General features: G+C 46.3%; 2 protein-coding genes across 3 annotated transcripts in view; one reads left to right on the top strand and one right to left on the bottom strand.

Moving 5' to 3' along the window:
• The window catches only part of LOC137435246 (tyrosine-protein phosphatase non-receptor type 1), a 56,378-nt gene extending 50,674 nt beyond the window's left edge, over positions 1-5,704 (top strand). For both annotated transcript variants that reach the window (XM_068128859.2, XM_068128860.2), the window contains exon 9: positions 4,788-5,704. In XM_068128859.2, the coding sequence (XP_067984960.1) occupies positions 4,788-5,187 (400 nt within the window). In that variant the 3' untranslated portion in view covers positions 5,188-5,704. The remainder of the gene's footprint in view (positions 1-4,787) is intronic.
• A 4,847-nt stretch (positions 5,705-10,551) lies between these two features.
• NPEPL1 (aminopeptidase like 1) lies at positions 10,552-22,909 on the bottom strand. The gene is made up of 13 exons (XM_068128863.2): positions 22,570-22,909; positions 19,132-19,317; positions 18,602-18,690; positions 16,905-16,992; positions 16,523-16,612; positions 16,330-16,411; positions 15,995-16,137; positions 15,756-15,833; positions 15,401-15,501; positions 12,412-12,535; positions 11,812-11,988; positions 11,552-11,662; positions 10,552-11,091 (listed from the first exon to the last, which is right to left on the bottom strand). Exons 1-13 carry the CDS (start codon positions 22,717-22,719, stop codon positions 10,924-10,926), a joined length of 1,587 nt encoding a protein of 528 aa, XP_067984964.2. The 5' UTR covers positions 22,720-22,909; the 3' UTR covers positions 10,552-10,923.
• Between the last annotated feature and the right edge of the window lie 1,911 nt (positions 22,910-24,820).

The raw sequence follows: 24,820 nt of genomic DNA, 5'->3' as shown, positions 1-24,820 counted from the left end.
AGTACAATCACATCCCCCAGAAATGATTCAACCTCGGCCGTGTGTGGCACTTACTCAGAGCAGATCCCTTGATTAAGAACAATTTATGTTATTTTACTTTGCTATAATTATTTAGTAAAACTTATAAACCATATTTTTATAATATTCCGAAATAACAAGGAAACTGATGGGTGTAACAAGTGGAACATGTCTTTCAATCCTGACAAATCTCCCACTCTCACTATGTCTCTCCGAAAAGACCGACTGGACAACCCTCCCATCCACTTTCTGAACAATCCTCTCCAAGAAGTTCTGTCGCTCAAGCTTTTGGGTCTCACTATCTGCCATGATCTTTCTTGGGAAAACCACATTTCAAATCTGGCCTCCAAAGCCAGTCGCCGACTGGGCATCCTCCGTCTTGCGGTCCTTCCTTGGCACACCTGAGCTCCTCACCACATACAAGGCTTTCATCTGCAGCTCAATGGAATACTGTTCCCCCCTCTGGGCCGGTGCTCCTGCCTCACACCTAGCTCGTCTTCACGCTGTTGAAACCAAAGCATTCAGAATCATTGGAATCTCCCGCGAGATGAAGCTAACTCCGAGGGCCTTTCACTTACTCACCGCAGGCAGGTTGGTGGTCTTTCCGTCTTCTACCGACTCCTCTCCGGCCTTGCTCCCCCAGCTCTCTCTGTGCTCTGTCCCCCAAATATTCCTACAGGTCGCACAAGATCTGCCTGCAACCCTCTTATGGTTAAACTGCCAAAATCTAGGCTCTCTGCTCACCTTCACTCTTTCATTCCTCTTTTCTCCCGCCTCTGGAACAAACTTCCTCACTCTCTTCAATCCCAGTCCACCCTCCAGGTCTTTAAAACAGCTCTTCACCACCATCTCTTATCTTCCCCCATCCAAAACCTTGATCTTTTCTACCCCTGCTAATTTCACCCCAGTTTCACTTTTTTGAAATACCAACTGTAATGAAAATCAGTTCCACGACATTGACCTGATAGTCGGTTTAATGACAATTTGATCTCTGGCAACATCCTGTAAAAATACAATCATGCAATATATCAGGATCATGGAATCATGGAGAAAGTTCAGTAATATCAATCAATGCAAGCAAGCCTAGATTATCTACGTATACGCACCATCCTAGTCTACATGTCATAGATTAAATGTCACAGGAGTGTCTCGGAGCGACGGTCGTCCGAGTTCTTATAGACGCCTCGGTGGTTAGAGAGAGCATCACACCTGGGTTCAACTTAGATACATTTTCATTACACCAACTTCCTTCCTGGAAGTCCTCGCAGTGTCCTTGTGTTTTATACTTCTCCCTCCCCACCCCCTTCCCAAGCCTCCTCCCACAGCCCTCCTCCTTCCACAGATCTACCGATGTCCCTGTTCTCAAATGTTGTGTTTGTGTGCTTACCCTTCTCTCCCCATCTTGTCTACCGCTCCCCTTATTATATACTTTGTGTGTCTGTTAGATTTTTTTTTGTGTGATAAATGTTAACTCTTTCACGAGCCTCGATCCTTGTATACAAAAAAGAAAAAAAAAATCACAAGTGCATATTGAGAAAACCAGTTTGCTCTCGAGGCCTGTGTCCTGTCTGCCTTGTCTTGCCAAACTGCCGTGAACTGTTGTGGCATTATTATGATCACTTGTGACCAAAAATGGTATTGAAGAAAGCAAAAGGCCCATTTGAGCTAAATTGCATGCCCAAGTGATCGACCTGCCATGCGATTTGATCTTCAGATTGGTTAACGTAGGCTTGAAGGCAACCATGTGCTTTTAATTGTGTGCCTGAACAAATAGCAGCAGAATATGCATCAATGCTGTGGACCATTACAGGGCATGATTGAAAACTTTTGAGCATTTCCATGATTATGATAGAATCTTGGTTTGCCTAGGCCGCTTTTGAATTATTTATTTTAAAATGAAGAATCGATGAACATTTCTTCACCAGTTTTAACACAACTGCTCTCGTTGAATATTATATTGATCATAGGGATTAGTCATGCCGGGGACTGGAAGGATAGCCTAGAGGTGCGTGCAGTCACCTCTTTCTAACCTGGATTTGAATGTTGGCCCAGGTATCAATTGACATACTGGTGTTTTACAGGCAGGGCAAGTCATCAATGTGTGGGTCATCGCTCAGATGGACGTTAAACTGGGAATCCTGTCTGATGAAAGATCAAAATGTCCCTTTGAAAATCTGTTTGTAGACCGTAACTCGAGTTGGAGGCATCTGACGGCACATCTGACGAAGCTTATAAACGGGTCCAATCATGGTTTGCAATGCTTCCTCCAACTTCCGCTGTGGTGTAGATCTGTTGGAGGAATTGTAAGAGCAAGATGTTTTGTTTTCAAATTGCTTTCCCTTCCCCTTACCCACTTGAGAATTGTCTCATCCTGGCACTTAATTTTTCCACTCGTCTTTCTGCGAGGATCTCTACAACAAGCACATTGAGCATGGCCAAGAAAGGCCATGCATGGTATTTATTTTGTCTAAATATTACGTGTTGGTACCCCGGTTTAGAATAGGTACACCGTATCCCTGCGCATCGTAAGAGGCGACAAAGGGTTGGCGTCAGGAAGGGCATCCGGCCATAAATACATTGCCTCAAAAAGGGAACCATGATTGTCATGGGGCCCGCAAGGCTAACCCCCGCTCTGGTGGGGAAAAATGGCCTCAAAACCATCATTCATTCATATTCATTACGTGTTGGTATCAGGGCCAACAGTTGGTCTTTAATTTCTCATATTTTGGCGACCTTTCTTTTTATGTCTTAAAGCTATAAAAATACATTTGTTCTCTGTGAATGAAAACAAAACTATGACAATTGGCTAAACCAATGAAATTTCTTTTCACACCACTTGAAAATAAATCGATGGACCCTCATTGGTTTTTCTGACCACAATGGTCTTTATGTAATTACCCCGCACATGCGAAGCGAAAATCCGAGTTAAATAATTTGTTCACTTCGTCTGTCTGTTCTTATGTCGACAAACGTCAGTTTATGATCGAGGAACGAGGGAAGTGGAGGAGTATCGTGGTCAAGGCAGGGCAGAAGCTTGGTACCGTTGGACGTCACCCCTTATAAAGGGAAGAAGAAGAAGAGAAGAACAGGAAGCTATATTTTGAACATGAATCGGAAAACGAACCTGTAGTTTAGCAGTACTTGGACAAAATAGTACGGCATTTTACATCATCTCGACCAATCCATTTTGCCGCTCATGGACCCCGGCAATGTCCTTGTTTCTCATAACTGCATGCCGTAAGGTGTTCTAGGAACTCTCGAGTTGGGATTGTATTGTGATCTTGCTGTCACAACGAAGTGCAGTTGTTCAAATATGTCCACATGTCCACCGAATTTTATCAACTGGCAGCTCTTGGAAGGACAAGATAAGCGTTTGCGCTGATCAACAAGATCACAAAATTGATCTAACCCAAACGTGTACATGTGCTGTAGATGTCCTGGCAGTCTGTTATAAAAGACTAGCAGGGGTATCCGGCATTACCTGGTGCTGGTATAATCCTGTTGGCATTTGATGGAATCAGATTTTGATTTTTCTATTTTTTTTTGGAGGCATAAGACACTCCCCTACACCCATTAAGTAATGGAGTCAGGGAATATTTAATATTACCTTTCACATAGCTTCCCTGGTGTTGGGCTAGCGGCTAGGGTGCTGGCTTAGGATACCAAGGATCCTGGGTTCGAATCCCGGTCGATCGCTGAATTAACGCCAGGGGGGTTGACTCAGCCTGACCATCCTTCCGAGGTCGGCTAATTGAGTACCAGTTCACTGGTAATTCCCTGTTTGTCGTTAAAGGCGGCAAAAAGGGTTGGCGTCAGGAAGGGCATCCGGCCGTAAAACATTGCTTCAAATAGGGGACCGAAAAACAACAACAACCACGGTTCCCGAAAAAGGCCAACCCCCGCTTTGCGGGGAAAAATGGCCTCTAAAGGTGGTTATATTTTTTTTATACATAGCTACAAAGGATAGGGCAAAATGGAGAAGATTGTCTTGGGGATCGCAAGGCTAACCCCCGCTCTAGCAGGGGAAATGGCCTTAAAATGCATGTTGTTGTTTGTTGTTGTACATAGCTACAAAGGCTTAGGCACTATAGAACAATTAAAAATAAATAAAAAAATTAAAATCCAACCTTTTTTTTTTTTCCAAAAGTTTCAAATAAATTGTTTTTTTTTTTTGCTTAAAACACTCCCTGGCATTAACTGATGAACCTCTGAAAGTTTGACCAAGATCCTTTTGGCCGTGTCTGAGACAAATGGCAACAGATTAACAAACATCTCTCTTATAGTACGCATGATGTCCGAATCGGTATTGATGAATTCAAAGCTTTTTCCAACACAGACGTGATCGATCCACATGATGTATACCTTTGCCTCACTCATTCATTGCACTTAACACCTACACTCGACTCGTGTGCACGTGAGGCCAAGGAGCCAAACGTGTCGTTCACAAACGGATTCTGGTTTAGTAATTTTTGGTGAAGCTTCCTCCTCCTGCTACTTCCTTTCATGGGGTATGCAGTATGTATAGATACTGGAGAGGTTTCAGAAGTTTTGGGAATTTTTGTCATTTAATTTGTTGTCCTTGATCCAGCCAGTAGAACAAAGAGCAATTCATTTTGATGTTGTAGTATTGTACAGAAATGGTACTTCGTATTGTATGGCATTGGTAAAGACATTTACGTTGTAAGGTGCCGGAGATGAAGATGACCTTCGAGTAATATCAGTTTTTCTTGTATTATTCTCCACTCATCCCTGTCATTTTGCTCCCACAGATTATTTCCAGATGAAAGAGATTATGAACTGTCCTCACCAACTCATTGTGAATTTAAACCGGACGACGGCAGATCCATCGACGAGTCCTTGGGAGAGCGCTGCAGGGATGTCGATCAGAGCGAGCAGACGCACAAAGTTGATCGGGAAGAGAAAACCAACGGGGAACAAAAGATGGGTGAGGATGAGGCCTGGAGCTGGGAGGCGAGCACACCGCCCGGAACAAAGACTAGATCGGATAGCAGCATGAGCTTTGGCGCAGGAAGCGGGGGCTGCACGCTGGCCGACGGGGGCCAAATTGGGCAGTTGGGGTTCGAGAGAGGTTGGCAAGACCCGTTGACGCAACTTGTCCTTATTGTTTTTGCTTTACTGCTTTACGCGGCCTACCGTCACTTCATATAAGGTTGGCCTTTCGTTACGTGCGCCCCGTTGCCTTTTATTACCTGACTGAACTCCGCACAGGTGTTGTCACCCCGACCATTCCAGAGCCAGTTCTGTAGCAATAGTACGCATTGCCAGCTACTTCCTACTTATTCCAAAAACGAACTACCGTTTGTGCCATTTTTTAAAGCCACAGGCACTCGTCATTTTAGGTCAAAGCAACACGTTGTGCACTTCTTGTATATGCACTGTTTTATTCCTCGTCTGTTTCTTTTCTCTGTTGTTGGTTTGGATCAAAATGTAAACCTCAGGGGGAGCCTGGTTGTCCAGGCCAGCTGTTGCCAGCAGGCAGCCATAGTGATTACTCAAAAGATGCGCATGTGTGTCGGTGCGCATGACGCGTTGCACACGGCTTTCTAATGTCCGTTTTGTTTTGTTTTGTCTTGTTTTTCTCCCCTGTTCTTTTTGCATGAACGCTGTTTGTTTTGTGTTTGTTTTTGTTTTCTTAACCACATATTAAACTTCAGTGCTTTTTTTATTTATTTTTCTTGGTTCTTTTTGGGGGGCAAAGGGGATGGAAATTATTTATTTTTCTTGGTTCTTTTTGGGGGGCAAAGGGGATGGAAATTATTTATTTTTCTTGGTTCTTTTTGGGGGGCAAAGGGGATGGAAATTATTTATTTTGCAACAATGGGTGGTTGGGCTGCTGCCACTTTTTAGCATGTAACGCCCACGCTGTAATATATTTACCTTCATGTAAAATAAGTCTGTGAAATAGAATGACAAAAGGTAAGTGCCACTCGTGTGGTTGGTTTCATTTGTGGTGTAGAAAAGTTTCAACTCGTGATTTTGTACTTGTAATGTAAACTTATGGTAATGTGGGTAAGATTTTGGAACATCATTTTATTTGTATTTTTAATCCAATAGGAGGTAGCCGGGTTACCTTTGAACTGTACATTCTGGGTTTGTTTCTCGACCCCACTACAAACGGTTGGCTTAGTGCTTCACGAGGGTACTTGTTTTTGTATATAAGTAACATCGTGGCTCATGGAAGAGAGTTATTTGCCATAGGGTAACGTAGTGACAGTGCGGTCACAGTTGGGGATGATCAAGGGCATGAGCTAACAACAAAATGGGAGGGAGTGCATGGCAGAAAAGACGGTATCCTGTGAGCGAAAAGGTTGTGTGAGGTTGGGTCAATGGGGGTGGAAAAGGTATGGATGTGGAAGATATGCTTTCAACAGAGTGTGCCATCCATGCCTGGTGTCGGCTTCGCGGTTAGGGTGCCGGCTTGGGATCCCAGGATCCTGGGTTTAAATCCCGGTCGATCGCTGAATTAACACCAGGGGGGTTGGCTCAGCCTGTCATCCTTCCGAATTCGGCAAATTGAGTACCAGTTCACTGGTAATTCCCTGTGTGTCGCAAGAGGCGACTTACAGGTTTGGTGGCAGGAAGGGCATCCGGCCATAAAACATTGCTTCAAAAAGATGAACATGGTGCCCGAAAAAGGCCAACCCCTGCCCTGCAGAGAAAAATGGCCTCTAAAGGTGGTATAGTGTGCCATTCCTCAGATTGGTGACCCAGCTATTAGCATCCGTTGTGTGGATTTTAACGATCCCATGGTCTGTTTCACGAAGAGTAGGCGAGTTACCATCGGCACCGTAAACAAATTACAAATCCCTGCCACCTTCAATCAGCCTGACCTTATTGTTTACGAAAGACCCTTGTGGCTGACCCCACAGGAAGGTGGGGGTAATTTGGAGCATTTAAGAAGTAGTGGATGTATTTATTTACATTTTAAGCACATCATCTTCATCATCACACACCATGTTCTATAAAGAGTGCCAGTACTGCCGAAGCAGTTTCCTGGCTCGGGTTACAATCCTGGACTGGTCGTCCCTCTGATGCAGGAATTTGGAATTTGTTCAAGGTGCCGGCGATCGCTCGCCTACTCTTTAAAACCCAGGCTGGAGAGCTCACAGGTGAGTGCATACATTTAAGCTACCCTGGCAGCCCGGATGTTGTGTGCACAGGGTGAAAATGATGTGGTTTGTCTTGTCCGTGACTCGGGTGGGAAATGTTTATTTAATTATTTTTTTTAAATTGTTGTCGATGACAAACAACCTTGGGACTCGTTTGTATTCAACATCGCACAAGTTACTCCAGTTGTGCCACCAATGCCCTTTTTGCACCACAAGAGGTGAGCCGATGGCTTCTCTTCTGAACAAAGCGCTATTAAAATTATAATGTACGAGTGAATGCAGATGGAACAGTTGTGATAATGCCCACGCCGAAATGTAAAGATGCTGCACTAGAGTGTCCGTTAGAAGGCAGGTAATTTTTGCACACCGTTTATAAAAGGGCCTTCATTAGTTTCATTAGTTGCAGATGGACTGATATGATAGCTCAGAGGTGGTGTACTGAAACGGATCCCTGGCCCGGAAAATTGGCCTCCGGGCGTTTTGCAGGTAAGGAGGTGCACCATCCTTTGGAGAGATGTTGGGTGCACTCCAAGCACTCACCAGGAGACGCTGAAGATCCCGTACTGCCTTTTGAAGAGTAGGCCATTGTGTGCGAGCACTCCAAATTTCGGAGTGACAAACTGTCCATGGTTTGTTCTCAGCCACGGGAATGCTTTGGTAAAACTGACCCTCTGGAGAAGGAGCTGCATGGTAAACGATGGATCTCAGATGACATCATATTGAGCAGTTCCACGTCCTACAGAGTGGTAACGGCTGCATCCGCTCATAACAAACCTCAACAAGATTCTTTTTAAACGCAGTGCAATACCTGGAACCTGACTTTTTTTTTATTGAGATAAGCCCCACAAGGAGTCGGGCAAAACCACATGTCCACCACTGATTACACCTGGAAAAAGTAAAAGTGCTTTGGAAGCATAACAGGTAAAGGCCATCCTTGGTTCTGCTGTAATCATGGCCATTTTTCACCATAGACTGGTCCTTTTGATCTCCTAGTCTCATCCGGTCTTGCCCCCATCCTCTCAGCGACCCACCTCGTCTCACTGTACCAAAGCGAATGTTTGTTTATCCAGCAACCCATATCAACACTTGAAACTTCAGACTTCTTCCTCACCTACATTCCTTCATCTCACCTTTTGCACCTGCAGACTGGCCTGTCTGTCCACTCACATATTCACTCCTTCAGGGTTGCAACTCTGCCATCTCATGGTGTTTCCCATTTCCATTCGTATTTTTTATTGTGCACCACTCCTTTCCTATTCCATCTCCAGGCGTGAGCTGAATGGGAGCGCTCAGTTTTCACTCCGTTTACTCGCAAAATCGAAGATTTTTCAAGTATAGTTTGATCTTGTGCCAAGAAGTCACAATTTTAAACCGTTCACTTAACTTCATCAGATGGTAGAGTTGGTCATAAGGAAGCAGCCTATTGATTTTGAGGTCAAAGGGTCATCTTTGTCAAATTTCTAAAATTGTCGTTTTTCATCCAATTGACTTGAAAATTGAACAGCATTTGCATATTGAGTCACTAACCTGGAAAACCAGCTATTTTTGAGGTCAAAGGTCAAACTTCTAAAATTCATTTTCAGCTGAAAAATCATCAATTTTCATCTGATTAACTTGAACAATGAAACAGCAATTCCAGTGTATCACTGGATTGGGAAACCAAACTATTTCAAGGTCAAAGGTCAACTCAAGGGGAAACTACCAATTTTAATCCGATATTGACCTTTGCGGGGGCATGGATGGGGGCGGGGCCTATCCTGGCATGCGCTATTAAAAATGCGCATGCGCACAAAGGGGCATGGATTTTGCAAGTATCGTGCTCTGCATGACATCTGGTTTTTCCGGGCGGTACCTCAGCCATCCTTTGAGCTAGGAAGCTAAATTTTCGGCGTAATAGTGAGCACATGCTTTGGCAAAAACAGTATTTTTTGATCAATTATTATCGATTTATTATGTACTTATTTATTTTCTTTCTCATCTGGGTAATATCTCAAGCACCTTTTGAGCTCGGAAGTTTATATTTGGACACAACAGTGACCAAGTCATGTGGCTATAAAGGATATTTTTGATTCATCAAATAATTTTTTTTTATACATTTATCAATTATTAAAATCTTTTTTCTTTTTTTTTGGTATACAAGATCAAGGCTCGTGTAAGAGCGAGCACATAAAACACAAAAAACTAGAGCTTCCAGGGAAGCAGAACTCAACTGAACTGACTGGACAACTTTAAAGTAGGTCAGTTGTCTGTACGAGATTTGACTTAAATGAAAATTTGTGGACGTTAAAGTTTTAACGTCGTTTCAGAGCTGAAAACAATATGGCGGCCGTTTTGTTGACGGATCGGGTTGGAATGCAATAGCAACCTACCTTGTGTGGTAAGGGTTAAACATTCTAAGTTTGATCAAAATCTGTTAATATTTGTGGACACTGGAGTGTTAACGTCGTTTTCATGACCAAAAACAAAATGGTCGCCTAAGTCCGCCATTTTTCAACGGATCGGGCTGAAATGTAATACCAACCTGGTCCTTGAGGTAAGGATGCTGCATGTCAAGTTTGATCAGAATCGGTTGATATTTGTGGACGCTGGAGTGTTAACGTCGAAAAGTTAACGGACGACAGACAATGACGACAGACAAAGGACGCTGGAGGGTTCAGTATGTGATGAATTCAACTCGACGGTAATCCAGTTGAGTTAATAAACGGACACATAAAACAATAAAGGGAGGGGGGGGGGGACAAGTGGGGAGAGAGAGGGAAGCACATAAACAACAGTGGAGAACAGGGACATCAGGAGATCTGTGGAAGGGAGGGCTGGGGTTGAGGGGGAGGGAAGGGGTACATTTGATAAATTAATTTTCAAAAAGTTAAAGCGTAGGATGAAGCACTGGTGGTTTAGGTATGCTATTAGTCAATTAATGTACACATCTCCCTCCCACTACCTTCACTATGTGCTGCACCACTGCGGGCGCCCTGGCAATGTCACATGCTGGAGGATATGTTATTTATTTATTTGGCATGGGGGCCGTGTATTTTGAATGTATCTGTACTTGTTTCTGCTAATCTCCTGCCATACTTCACCTTTTATACAGGTTATGCTTATTTGTCCAATCTTCATTTGTTCACTTCTGTTCTTTTGTCAGTCAAAACACCTTCAATAAAGATGGTGCACTGACTGCAGCAAGGCCCACATTAGAGTCCAATCATGGTTGGGCTGAATGCATACGTTCAAACATTCCCGAAAACAGCTTTGAAAGAGTATTTTAAATACTTACAGCAGTAAACATGCTCAGATAACTAGAACGGCACTTGGTAGAGTGCATACCTCCACCAGGCCATCCCTGTAATTTCTCATTTTAAAACTGGAAATTCCATTTTTCACCCGAGTTCCTCATGGTCCAACAATGGGTAAGGTTGTTTTATTAAACCTCCAGAACCACCATAAACAGGCAAATATACCAAATCAGGCACGTGTGAGCAATCTGCAATGGGACCAAGCGTACACGGGTGATTTGTACTAAAGCTTCGTTTCTGAGAATCAATCGACAGGTGGCACCTTCTACAGCTAACCCACCTCCACCCTCACCATGCAATAGCAAAAGCATTCTAAAACAACAGTATTTGTGCAAGACCACGCTGAACGCAGAAATCCGATCAAGAAAATAACCCTCCGCCCCACTCTGTAGGTCGGCAGCGTGGTGGCATAAAATCAGCGTTAACCTCGCCACGAGAGATTCGCACTTACAGGATCTTTGACATCACTCAATTTATTATCCTCAAACAAGGCGCCTTCGTTTGTTTGTGCCAACACCTCCATCCCCATCCAGCAGGGGCTCCTCATCCTCGAGCCCCAAAGGAGAAACAAACTGCAGAAGGGCATCTGAGCTGGCACGTCCAAACAGTGCGAGCAGTAGTGCCACACCATACCCTGTTGCCCTCTCACCCTGCGCTCCACCAAAGACAAACAAATAACGTTCCATAACGCATGGCCGGAAATTCAATGGCAGTATGAAAAAAATGAAGGTGTCATGAACTCGTATAAAAGGTACCCAGAAAGCAAGACTCAGGTCTGGCATTTCAGCCACCGAGTGGTATCGTTCTGGAACTGTAGTGTACAGGTATGTACTAGACACGAAGTACCTTCCAAAGGTGGAGAGGGTGGGGTGAGGGGTTTGACATATACAGATTGATAGAAACAACATTTTCCTAATCGCCTGTGATAAGGCGACAGGTGCATGGTAGCTACCCAGGCCAAGATGAAGATCACTCGGTGGTTGAAACCCTGCACCTGAACCTTGACTTCTGTGCATCCACAAAGATGGCGAAACATCATTCTGCATAGCTTTTTAACAACCACATGTGACTACTGACTACTGAATGGAAAATTGCCCCCATCTCACTCACAGCATGTACAGGTGAAGCCATATCCAAGTGGATCCAGACCCCAGGCCACTCAAACCCCAGGTGTGCCATTATGAAGAGGCCAGCACAGGAACTCTGTGCATTTCCACGATCCTGCCGAAGTCAAAATTGCACGAGCCAATGCACTTTTGGTGAATCGATGACTGCAGCCAACTTTTAAAACACCCAAGTTTTATATAAAAGCCCAAGGAATGGAATAAAATAATTGTTGGGTATGTAATGATACGACTCGAGCTTCTCACCGCTACAGAGTTTTTCATGTCGGCCAACGAGGAAGAGAATTCACTGAAGTGAATCTCGGGACAGTAGACGAGCGGGTGGACGAGATCACCACTTTTCCGGCCAACTTTCACCGCCGCCGACTCCCACTCCTCATTATTGGTCAGAATTGCTGCGTGGAACTTTCCCGTCGAGATGCCCTGTTTGAGGGTACAATTGTATTGCAATCCGCCAGCAAACACATGCTCAAACCTTCCAATTGTTTAACGGCCCCGATTATTCCACCTCATGGAGTCAACCGGGGAACATTCTTGACCCGAGTCTTTCATGAACCGGATGGCCAAGCCTGACAGATAACCAGAGGTGGCAGCAACTTGGAATTTGCTCAGGGTTCCAGAAGGAACTCACTCTTTACTCTAAAGTTACCCAACACCGGTATTGGCAAACCGGTCATCCGGCCGAACGTCCTTGCAATGGACGGTGCACAGAACGATGCAGCATGGTTGAGATTCACACCCAAGCTACACGTCTCAAAAGGCAGGTGCGCACACCTTCAAGCTACCCCGTCGGTCCTGAGCGGAATGTAATATTTAAATTCTCCATCCCAGTTATTGTATCCTGACCTGTGCTCCAGTTAGTGTTGCCATATCCAGCACGATGTCAGCCTTGAGGTCCTTGCTGGCGTAAACAACTCCGTCAGCCAGTACAAGACGGCCCTCGGCATCAGTGTTGTTTATCTCCACAGTTCTGCATCCCCATCCCAATAAGGCTGCTTTAGGACAAAAGCATTTGGTGATGATAATGTAAGAAATGCAGCTCATTGGCTCACCTTTTCTATCCACAGAATTCAACAAAGGTGCGGTTTTTAAAATACAGGACAGTTTTGATTGAAATGAAACTCCGGGATCAAACATGGACAAACTATAATAGTTAATGTTATTACTATTATTATCACAACTAATTATAAAAGCTGCCCCTGCCTAGATCTTAAATCTCAAGGCTGAACTTTCCAACAAATCTCCTTCCTCAGTCATGGTGGTGCCTTGTCAAGTCCATCTCAGGTGTAAGTTCCCCCCCCCCCCCCCACCCCCAATCACCTCAAACAGCTTCGCAGCAAACACTGCTCGAGCAAAGGCACAATGTCTCAACTCGGCCTTAACCTCCAAATTGTGTGCACCCAACTCATCGCACTCTCCCCAAGTGTCAACTTTAACTCCTCACACCCACAGTCTTGTCGACATTGTTCTCAACCAAAATGGGAAAGTTCTGTGCAGCCTCAACCCTGGTGCAGCAACAGGCTCAGACAGCATCGCTACGCATGTTGTCAAATCCTGCTCTGCTGCTCTTTTCAGCTTTTCCTCCTTTGGCCACCTCCCCTCTACCTGGAAACCAAAAAAATAAAATAAACTCCCATCTACAAGAAGGGTGCAAAACCAGATCCTCTCAACTACCGATCAGTCAGCTTACTTCCATTAGAAGCCAAGTAATGGAATCCATCAATGCTGCTGACATCTTTCCTGTTTCAAACAGCCTGATCTCTGACTATCGCTTTGGATTCCGGCCCAGTCACAGCTCTGGACATGTGCTGCTTCTCTCTTAGCCACGGTAATGCTCTAAATGTCAAACAAGAGGTCAGGACAGTCTCACTGGATACATCTGGGGCAGTCGACATAGTCTAGCATTCTGCTCTGCTTACCAAGCTCACTGCCTGTGACAGACGAGGCTTTCTGACTTCCTCCACTCACAGAGTCGATGCTTTGCCATCGATGAAACCCTCTTCTCTTCTCTCTCGATAGAGACTCGAGTTCTCCAAAGCAGTATCCTGGACCCAGTGTTGATCCAAGTCGCCATAAACAACCTATCCAATGTTTTGGAAAAACACTTCCTTCCTTTTTACAGATGAATTCTCATGACAGGCAGCAGCAGCTGTGTCACTCTCTGCCAATCTGGAATTGATTAGATGCTTGTGTGGCAACTCGAACACGTCTTGCAATCTTGCTCTGTCACTCAGGAAGCCTCGTCAAACATGCCTGGAAGAGGAGATTTGATCTCGAGGCCTCCCCACCGCCCATCACCTACCTCTGCTTGGCTGACCACATCATAGAGCTGTCCTCAAAAATGAGCTGCAGACTGTGCATCATCCATCATTCGAAGTGATGCCTTGAAAAATCAGAGCTCCTCACAATCTACAAGACCTTTGTCCGCACCAACTGCTCTCCCCAATGAACTGGTACCCCAGAATAACATTATCACCTTTAATATTTGGATCCAAAACTATCAACATTATTGGCATATCACACAATGAGGCCGAGGTGAGGGCTGTTGCTCTCTTGGTAGACAGGTTGGTTGTGGCGTTTTTTTAATGCTTCCGCCGACAAAGGCATTGTGTTTTCAGGTTGTCCGTCCGTCCGGCTGTCCATCCGTACGTCCGTGATGCGTTTTCGTTACCGCGACAACTTGAGAACAGCTAAAGGGATCTTCGTCAAACTTGGTGCAGGTATGTATAATGAGATAAAGATAAACCGATTAGATTTTGGGGTCAAAGGTCAAGTGTCAAATCTGTAATATGTCCAACTTGAGAACGGCTGAAGTGATCCAATTCAAACTTGGTACAGGTATGTATGATGATGTAAAGATTAAGTGATTAGATTTTGGGGTCAAAGGTCAAATCTGCAATAGGTCTATAACTTGAGAACGGCTGAAGTGATGTAATTCAAATTTCGTATGGGTATGTATAATTATGTAAAGATTAAATAATTAGAATTTGGGGTCAAGAGGTCAAAGGTCAAAGTCTGTAATCGGTCTATAACTCAAGAATGGATAATGGGGTCCAATTCAAACTTAGTACAGATATGTATAATGAAGGAAATATTAACCGATTGGATTTTGGGGGTCCCGAGGTCAAAGGTCAGAGGTCATGCCAGGTAAAAATGTGATAATTTGAGAACAGCTGAATGGATTAAAATCAAACTTGCTACAAGTATTATAATGATGTAATAATGTGGGTGGAGGCATAAATCGGTCGACGTAACGTCGAAGAGTATCGTTCTAGTTTTGTTCTTTAAACTGCTTTTCTCCAATACAATTCCCTCTGCTCTCTCAGCCCTCTGACCATTTCTGGCTGCTTCAGGATGCAAACCTTTTCCAGTAAACAGCCTTCTGGGTAAACTCCCAAAATGCAGACTTACTGCACATGGGATCTACCTTCCCAAAACTGTTCAATCCCATGCTTCCCTACAGGGCTTCCAGCAGGCAGTACACTACCATCTCATGCTACCCATCTATCCCTCCACCCCTATCCATATTTTCTACACCTATTAACCCTACCCAACTAATGCATTTACTCCTCTCCTCTTTTCCCAATCATTCATCATCTTGCTTATTGCCTCAAACTGTCACCCTATTCCCCTACCGTCAGTTTCTTCCCTTTTTACTGTCACCTCACTCTTCCATGAAACTAGACAGAGTATAGAAATAAAAACTGTCCTTAGTTGCTCCAGCTTTCAAGACCACTCATTACTACCTCCAGCCATAAACAGCAGGTTCGTTAAACGGGAGCTCCTGTCCTGTACAACCCGTCCTCACAAGTGGTTCCAGCACTTTGGCGCTCACTTTCCGGAGTACAGCCGGTGTATGTCGTCAGGACGCGTGGCATTGGGGCCCACAGCATTCTCCGCCAGACAGAAGACAGCATGAAGGTTGTCCCTGAAACCCTGGGAGTCATCAGGGGATGGGGATGGGATTGTGGAAGGATTTATGTTATGGAATATGTTTTAAAAAGTAAGAAGGTGCTATCCTGTCATTGGATTACACTTTTTATGGACACCAACATTGCACACAAAAAGGAGGAAGAAGGATAAACTTCAGTGGCAAGAGGATTAAGAAAGCAACGACAAAAGAAGCAAAAATTTAAATTCTAAATGCCGATAGAAAGATTACAAAATAAAATAAAAACTATATAAAACACCCGTTTGACAGCCGCCCTGAAGGCCCCCAATATTGCAGCAGCTCCACCACAATCTCTCTTCATGCCGGGCATGACGGTCTTGGAAAGAAAAGGGTGGAGGGGGTGGAAAAGCAGAGGAATACTTTTGCTGAAAAAGGACGAAAACAACATGTCAAGGTTGGAAAAGCAAATTGGATGAGAAGGAATATGGAAGCAAGCATTTACATATCTTTATCAATATTTGTTGCAATCATTCACACCTTTCCCTTGATGCTTAGGCCACCTGTATCGTACACGATTCCTTTGCCCACCCAGGCAATGGTCTGCGTAGCACCAGGAGGGCTATGGCTCAGCACTGCCAGTATTGGAGGATGGCTTGCTGCTCTTCCTACTCCGTACAGCCCTGGATATTGGAGCAAGATGGATATTGGCAGGCAGATCATTATGTACTTTTGGGTGCATCTCTCCATGTTGAAGGGAATCGGTCTATTATTTGGTCAAATTGGCTACCTGGATTTACCAATCTCCTTTATTTATAAGGTTCAGCTTTTAAGGTACCTGAGGATTTAATCTTCATCGTCTTAACCACACCCACCTCCAAATCCCTTCTTGTTCAACTCTTCTCCCCTCACAACCGAGGGTACAATGTCCAACTCCTCGCCCACGGCCTTTAGCTCCTGCACCGACATGGCAGAAGTAAGAAGTAAAGCATGGGTTTTTATAGGTCGGTAGGTCATAATTGAGCCACCTCAAAAGGGCCACATTTCTACAAGAGAAACTAAACTTACATCAAGAAAATTTTCCGTGTTCATCTCATTACAGGGTGTGTCTACTATCCGAGCTGCCAGACGGATGCTTTCGGCCATCGTCGTAAGGCACTGATAAGAATGAAGGAGCACAGTTAACACAAAGGTCAAATCATCAGTAACTAGGTACATACAAATCATTTAGAACGTCATACAAAAATGCAATTGGTAGAGCAATCAAAACATTGGACTGAGAATACTCATGTGACACAAGTATTGACAACGATCAAATGTTTCACCCAAAGTTTCACTCGTCGTATCGTACCATCGGCACCAGTTTCACAAGCAATGAGCGAGTGAGACAATTAACGATCGATAACGGCTTCTTTGACCAAATCAACAACTGTTTGACGTTCGCCCTCACCTCCAGCGCCTCAGCTTCCAGAGGCTGATTGGACTGATCCACGAGGATGAATTCTACCGTGACGTGGCATGGCTCATTGTGTGAAGACCTGTCAACCGCAGAATGAAGGAAGGAAAGTACATTTTGTCCAAATTAAAAGCAAAAATGGGACCAAAGCTCTGCCTTTTTATTATAGGCCCACATTCATGTGGGCCTATAATATAATATAGAATAGAACCCTGGTGTTGGGCTAGCGGCTAGGGTGCCGGCTTAGGATCCTAGGATCCTGGGTTCGAATCCCGGTCGATCGCTGAATTAACGCCAGGGGGGTTGACTCAGCCTGTCATCCTTCCGAGGTCGGCTAATTGAGTACCAGTTCACTGGTAATTCCCTGTTTGTCGTTAAAGGCGGCAAAAAGGGTTGGCGTCAGGAAGGGCATCAGGCCGTAAAACATTGCTTCAAAAAGGGGACCGAAAAACAACAACAACCACGGTTCCCGAAAAAGGCCAACCCCCGCTTTGCGGGGAAAAATGGCCTCTAAAGGTGGTTATTTTTTTTATATATTCATGCTTAGCCTGGCGTTGGCTTAGTGGTTAGGGTGCCGGCTTGGGATCCTAGAATTCTGGGTTCGAATCCTGGTCGATCGCCGAATTAACGCCAGGGGGGTTGACTCAGCCTGTCATCCTTCCGAGGTCGGCAAATTGAGTACCAGCTTGCTGGGATGAATGATCACGGTGTGTACCCCGATTTAGAATAGGTACACCGTATCCCTGCGCATCGTAAGAGGTGACTAAGGGTTGGCGTCAGGAAGGGCATCCGGCCATAAAAACATTGCCTCAAAACAGGGAACCATGATCGTCATTGGGGCCCGCAAGGCTAACCCCCGCTCTAGCGGGGAAAATGGCCTTAAAACGATCATTCATTCATGCTTAGCCGAGATCAATTTAATCAACCTGACCGTTCCTTTAAATGGAGCACAATCCTATAACGGCACTCGGGAGAGCGCATACCTGCGCCAGGCTGAACAGTTTACGTATGTATCCCACTGATAGGCTGCATCTGGATCCAGACCTGAACCAAAATGGAATTGGCTTATTATTGTCACACACCAAACTCATCCACCTAGTTTTGTCATAACTCGTCCACAACTTTGAGACATCGTGCTATATATCGTTTTGGACCTCACTCAATGGTGAAGGATCACTTGAATAAAACAATTTATCGGATCCGGATCTTCACCAACATTTTATAATCTCGTCCTTGTCATGCACCCAACCTGTCCACCAAGTTTCGTCCGAATCAATCCATAACTTTTGAGACATCCGACTCACAGACAACAAACAGACAGGGGTGAAACATAACGTCCAATATGGAACTCCCATTTACACTTTGAAAGATCCAAGAGCATTCTGGGAGAATATCCCAGTATGAACTGCAGAACAGGAGAATATCCCAGAAGATTCTGGGAGTATGAACTGCAGAACACTTTATCCCGATGTTGTTCGTCATATTTGTAGTCGAAGATGGCGTTCATTCGCAATAAATATTATACATCGTTTAGATTTAATGAAATTTAAACGGGATACTTTCTACAGATGAGGGGCATTAATGGCAATTAAAACATTAAAACTTCACATCAATATTCCAGTTTCATTACTTTTTTTTCCGAATGCAATCGTAACCAAACGAGGATATTAAACGTTTGGCGACATCAATACCGTGAGCCTCCGGTGCGTCGTGAAAACAGCGGGAATGCTCGGGCCACGGCGCAGCCCAAGGGAAGCACGTCTTCTCGCTCGCACACCACCTAAACCCATGACAATTGTGTCAGTTTGTCACCGTTGTGGAAGGTGTAGTTGAAAAATATCACATAAAATGAATAAAAATAACCCATGCACCCTACCAGAAATATGATCCTTTCTTGTACAATCAAGACAAATGAGATACAACTTATTCTGATAAACTTCGGCAATTGTATGTCCGTCTATCTATCTGAACCTTATGGTATAAATCAAAACCGCATTTGCATACGTGATTGGCTACCTGGTCAATTCATGAACCCACCTCTCCGCTACCCACATCCTCTCACGCGGATGGAGAGATCATTTGAGATTGATGCTTGTGCACGTGGTTTACTACACCAAAAATTGCCACACGTCCCTCAGGGAGCAGGTGTTTCAGGTAGGTGAAAGCGAAGCGCGGGTTAGGGTGTTGCAGCAATGCAAGAGACCATGTGACAGTCATGTACCGTTACACATTGGTCGGGAGCGCCGGGAAGATTGCTCCGCAAGAGGCGAGGAGCGTAGAGCGAGGCCGAGGGCGCGTTGTGTCGGCTCATTCGGCTCGGCAAGGCACACACCACGGCGCTGTTCAGGAACAGGTGCACGCTGTCCGTCGGGCTGGGGTTCAGCATGTTCACCGCCGCAAACCATACCTGTCAAACAAACCCGCACCACAACTCTGGTTTCTTAAACAACCACTCGTAAGTAGAACACGATGTAGCTCATGCAGGTAATTCTGTCAAAAGATAAAGCTTAAAGATCAAATAAAACCACAACACCACCACCACACCACACACACCATATACCAGCACCACCACACACACCATACACCAGCACCACCACACACACCATACACCAGCACCACCACACACCAGCACCACCACGCACACCATACACCAGCACCACCACGCACACCATACACCAGCACCACCACACACCAGCACCACCACGCACACCATACACCAGCACCACCACGCACACCATACACCAGCACCACCACGCACACCATACACCAGCACCACCACGCACACCATACACCAGCACCACCACACACCAGCACCACCACACACACCATACACCAGCACCACCACACACACACCATACACCGCACCCCCACACACACCAGCACCCCCACACACACCAGCACCCCCACACACACCAGCACCCCCACACACACCAGCACTCCCACACACACCAGCACCCACACCATACACCAGCACCACCACGCACACCGCACACCAGCACCACCACACACCATACACCAGCACCACCACGCACACCATACACCACCACGCACACCATACACCACCACACACACCATACACTGCACCACCACACACACCAGCACCCCCACACACACACACACCAGCACCCCCACACACACCAGCACCACCACGCACACCATACACCAGCACCACCACACACACCATACACCAGCACCACCACACACACCATACACCAGCACCACCACACACACCATACACCAGCACCACCACACACACCATACACCAGCACCACCACACACACCATACACCAGCACCACCACACACACCATACACCAGCACCACCACACACACCATACACCAGCACCACCACACACACCATACACCAGCACCACCACACACACCATACACCAGCACCACCACACACACCATACACCAGCACCACCACACACACCATACACCAGCACCACCACACACACCATACACCAGCACCACCACACACACCATACACCAGCACCACCACACACACACCATACACCAGCACCACCACACACACCATACACCAGCACCACCACACACACACACACCAGCACCACCACACACACACACACCAGCACCACCACACACACACACACCAGCACCACCACACACACACACACCAGCACCACCACACACACACACACCAGCACCACCACACACACACACACACCAGCACCACCACACACACACACACCAGCACCACCACACACACACACACCAGCACCACCACACACACACACACCAGCACCACCACACACACACACACCAGCACCACCACACACACACACACCAGCACCACCACACACACACACACCAGCACCACCACACACACACACACCAGCACCACCACACACACACACACCAGCACCACCACACACACACACACCAGCACCACCACACACACACACACTAGCACCACCACACACACACACACCAGCACCACCACACACACACACCAGCACCACCACACACACACACCAGCACCACCACACACACACACCAGCACCACCACACACACACACCAGCACCACCACACACACACACACCAGCACCACCACACACACACACACCAGCACCACCGCACACACACACCAGCACCACCGCACACACACACCAGCACCACCACACACACACACCAGCACCACACACACACACACCAGCACCACCACACACACACACCAGCACCACCACACACACACACCAGCACCACCACACACACACACACCAGCACCACCACACACACACACCAGCACCACCACACACACACACACCAGCACCACCACACACACACACCAGCACCACCACACACACACACCAGCACCACCACCACACACACACACCAGCACCACCACACACACCAGCACCACCACACACACCAGCACCACCACACACACCAGCACCACCACACACACACACCAGCACCACCACACACACACACCAGCACCACCACACAGACCAGCACCACCACACACACCAGCACCACCACACACACCAGCACCACCACACACACCAGCACCACCACACACACCAGCACCACCACACACACCAGCACCACCACACACACCAGCACCACCACACACACCAGCACCACCACACACACCAGCACCACCACACACACACACCAGCACCACCACACACACACACACCAGCACCACCACACACACACACCAGCACCACCACACACACACACCAGCACCACCACACACACACACCAGCACCACCACACACACACACCAGCACCACCACACACACACACCAGCACCACCACACACACACACCAGCACCACCACACACACACACCAGCACCACCACACACACACACACCAGCACCACCGCACACACACACCAGCACCACCGCACACACACACCAGCACCACCGCACACACACACCAGCACCAACGCACACACACACCAGCACCACCGCACACACACACCAGCACCACCGCACACACACACCAGCACCACCGCACACACACACCAGAACCACCACACACACACACCAGCACCACCACACACACACACCAGCACCACCACACACACACACCAGCACCACCACACACACACACCAGCACCACCACACACACACACCAGCACCACCACACACACACACCAGCACCACCACACACACACCAGCACCACCACACACACACCAGCACCACCACACACACACCAGCACCACCACACACACACACCAGCACCACCACACACACACACCAGCACCACCACCACACACACACACACCAGCACCACCACACACACCAGCACCACCACACACACCAGCACCACCACACACACCAGCACCACCACACACACCAGCACCACCACACACACCAGCACCACCACACACACCAGCACCACCACACACACACACACACCAGCACCACCACAAATGTCCATCCATAACATCGGGGACACAACCTGTGGGGGAGGAACCATTAAAACCAAACCTTTCATGTCATGGTGATGGCTCCAGGGGCAGGAAGTGTAAAAACGCCTCATCCGAGCTACAACTCAAAATAACTTTGTTTTAATACATAAAATAATTAAACAGATCGTCACACAGAAGGTCAAACTGAGGAGAAACTAAAACAATTCATCATCGACACCGTCACCGGAACATGGTCTCCGGTTAGTCCATCTCACCTCGTCGGTAACACGTGGTTCCAAGCGGGGTCGCATTTCGTCCCAATCCAACCTCTTCAGGTTTTTCACCTGCCCGATAATGACCAAGGGCCGCTTACGGGGATCAACGGTTTTCGCAGCACCACAGAATTCTAACTTCACGTTCGCCATGTTCGGAGACGACTGTGGTACCGCCCACCTTTCAGGATCTTCCTTTTTCCCATTTCCACAAGCACACCCGCCCTTCCTGTACCACAATCCTCAAACTCCGCCACGTTTCTTCTCTCGTCCTCATTTTTTGAGTTTAAAATTTAAATGGCATTTTTGGAGGCGTTAGGCTCTATATACGCCACGCCCCAACAGACTTCTGCGGCAGCCGACAACTTCCGGCGGATCTATTATTGACAGCGTAGTTTATGACAGGGCATATTATATACAGTGTAGTTTGACCCGTTTTTAAAAAACCGACTTAGAGGCGAGGGTGCTTATGGTTTAACCGGCACATTATATCCGGTAGACCGAACCATGCCGGGACTTTCGAATGACGTATGAATCGCGCATGCATCTTAATGACGTATGATAAACAAGGTCTTTCGCGCATGCGCTGTTTTCAGTGACGTCGATGCTGCTTGCCTGGAAGATATATACGTATATATATATATGTGTGTTTTTTTTCCAAACATGTGAATGGCTCTCAATGGTTCAAACTCGAACATTACGTCACGTCTACGTCATTACGTCTGTCCCGTCACGTCTACGTCATTACGTAAGGAGGCTATTTCGAATCATATAATAATAATAATAATAATCTATCTATAATTCCAGTAATCTCTGTGTGTATGTTTGTATGTTTGTATGTTTGTATGTATGTATGTATGTATGTTTGTCTGTGACCGCTGTTTCTCGACAACTACCGGTCCGATATACTTTAAACTTGCCAGGTATATTGCTGGAGACCCGAGGATGTGCCTTTTCAAGGTTTCATATTAATCGGACAAGTAGTTACCGAGCTATGTCCAAAAAACGATTCAACCAATCAGAGAGCAGCGAGCTATCACGTGTGCCGAACGTGGCGAACAGACTCTGCCTCGGACGGCACATTTGAGAGCGTATTCATTTATTTCACGTTGGCAAACTATGTTGCCGTTAAACTATGTTTTAAAACTAATTACGTGCACGCTATGGCGATTTCTTTACCAAACTCCGCAAGCCGTTCGCTTTGGACCAAACCATTTCATGTAAATAGAGGGGGGGGATTGTCACCGTACTCGCAAGCCGTTCGCTTTGGACCAAACCATTTCATGTAAATAGAGGGGGGGGGGATTGTCACCGTACTCGCAAGCCGTTCGCTTTGGACCAAACCATTTCATGTAAATAGAGGGGGGGGGGGGATTTAATTTTAGATATAGATATAGTACGGGCATGCCCTAGTCTATCTATAATTCCAGTAATCTCTGTGTGTATGTATGTATGTATGTATGTATGTATGTATGTATGTATGTATGTATGTCTGTGACCGCTGTTTCTCGACAACCACGGGTCCGATATACTTTAAACTTGCCAGGTATATTGCTGGGGACCCGAGGATGTGCCTTTTCAAGGTTTCATATTAATCGGACAAGTAGTTACCGAGCTATGTCCAAAAAACGATTCAACCAATCAGAGAGCAGCGAGCTATCACGTGTGCCGAACGTGCCAAACAGACTCTGCCTCGGACGGCACATTTGAGAGCGTATTCATTTATTACACGTTGGCAAACTATGTTGGCGTTAAACTATGTTTTAAAACTAATTAAAACTACTATCTATAATTCCACGGGTCCGATAAAAAACACCGTACTCGCAAGCCGTTCGCTTTGGACCAAACCATTTCATGTAAATAGAGGGGGGGGATTGTCACCGTACTCGCAAGCTGTTCGCTTTGGACCAAACCATTTCATGTAAATAGAGGGGGGGGGGATATAATTTTAGATATATATATAGTACGGGCATGCCCTAGTCTATCTATAATTCCAGTAATCTCTGTGTGTGTGTGTGTCTGTGTGTGTGTGTGTGTGTGTGTTTGTCTGTGACCGCTGTTTCTCGACAACCACGGGTCCGATATACTTGAAACTTGCCAGGTATATTGCTGGGGACCTGAGGATGTGCCTTTTCAAGGTTTCATATTAATCGGACAAGTAGTTAGTAGTTACCGAGCTATGGCGATTTAGCCGTTCGCCGTTCGCTTTGGCTTTGCGAATGGCCCAAACCATTCATGTAAATAGAGGGGGGGG

The sequence above is a fragment of the Myxine glutinosa genome, chromosome 9, assembly GCF_964187855.1.
Source record: "Myxine glutinosa chromosome 9, kmMyxGlut1.1, whole genome shotgun sequence".
NCBI lineage: Eukaryota > Metazoa > Chordata > Myxini > Myxiniformes > Myxinidae > Myxine > Myxine glutinosa.
The sequence above is the reverse complement of the archived record's forward strand: the minus strand, read 5'-3'. Positions and strand labels throughout refer to the sequence as shown.

Bases quoted from the DNA above. Each gene is read 5' to 3' on its own strand.
- NPEPL1 (XM_068128863.2), bottom strand. From the start codon at position 22,719: ATGGCGAACGTGAAGTTAGAATTCTGTGGTGCTGCGAAAACCGTTGAT. The intron at 18,691-19,131 runs GTACATGACTGT...TCATGGGTTTAG, and splicing joins CTCCCGACCAATGTGTAACG to GTGGTGTGCGAGCGAGAAGA. The intron at 16,993-18,601 runs GTATTGATGTCG...TGCGGTTGACAG, and splicing joins CGACGCACCGGAGGCTCACG to GTCTTCACACAATGAGCCAT.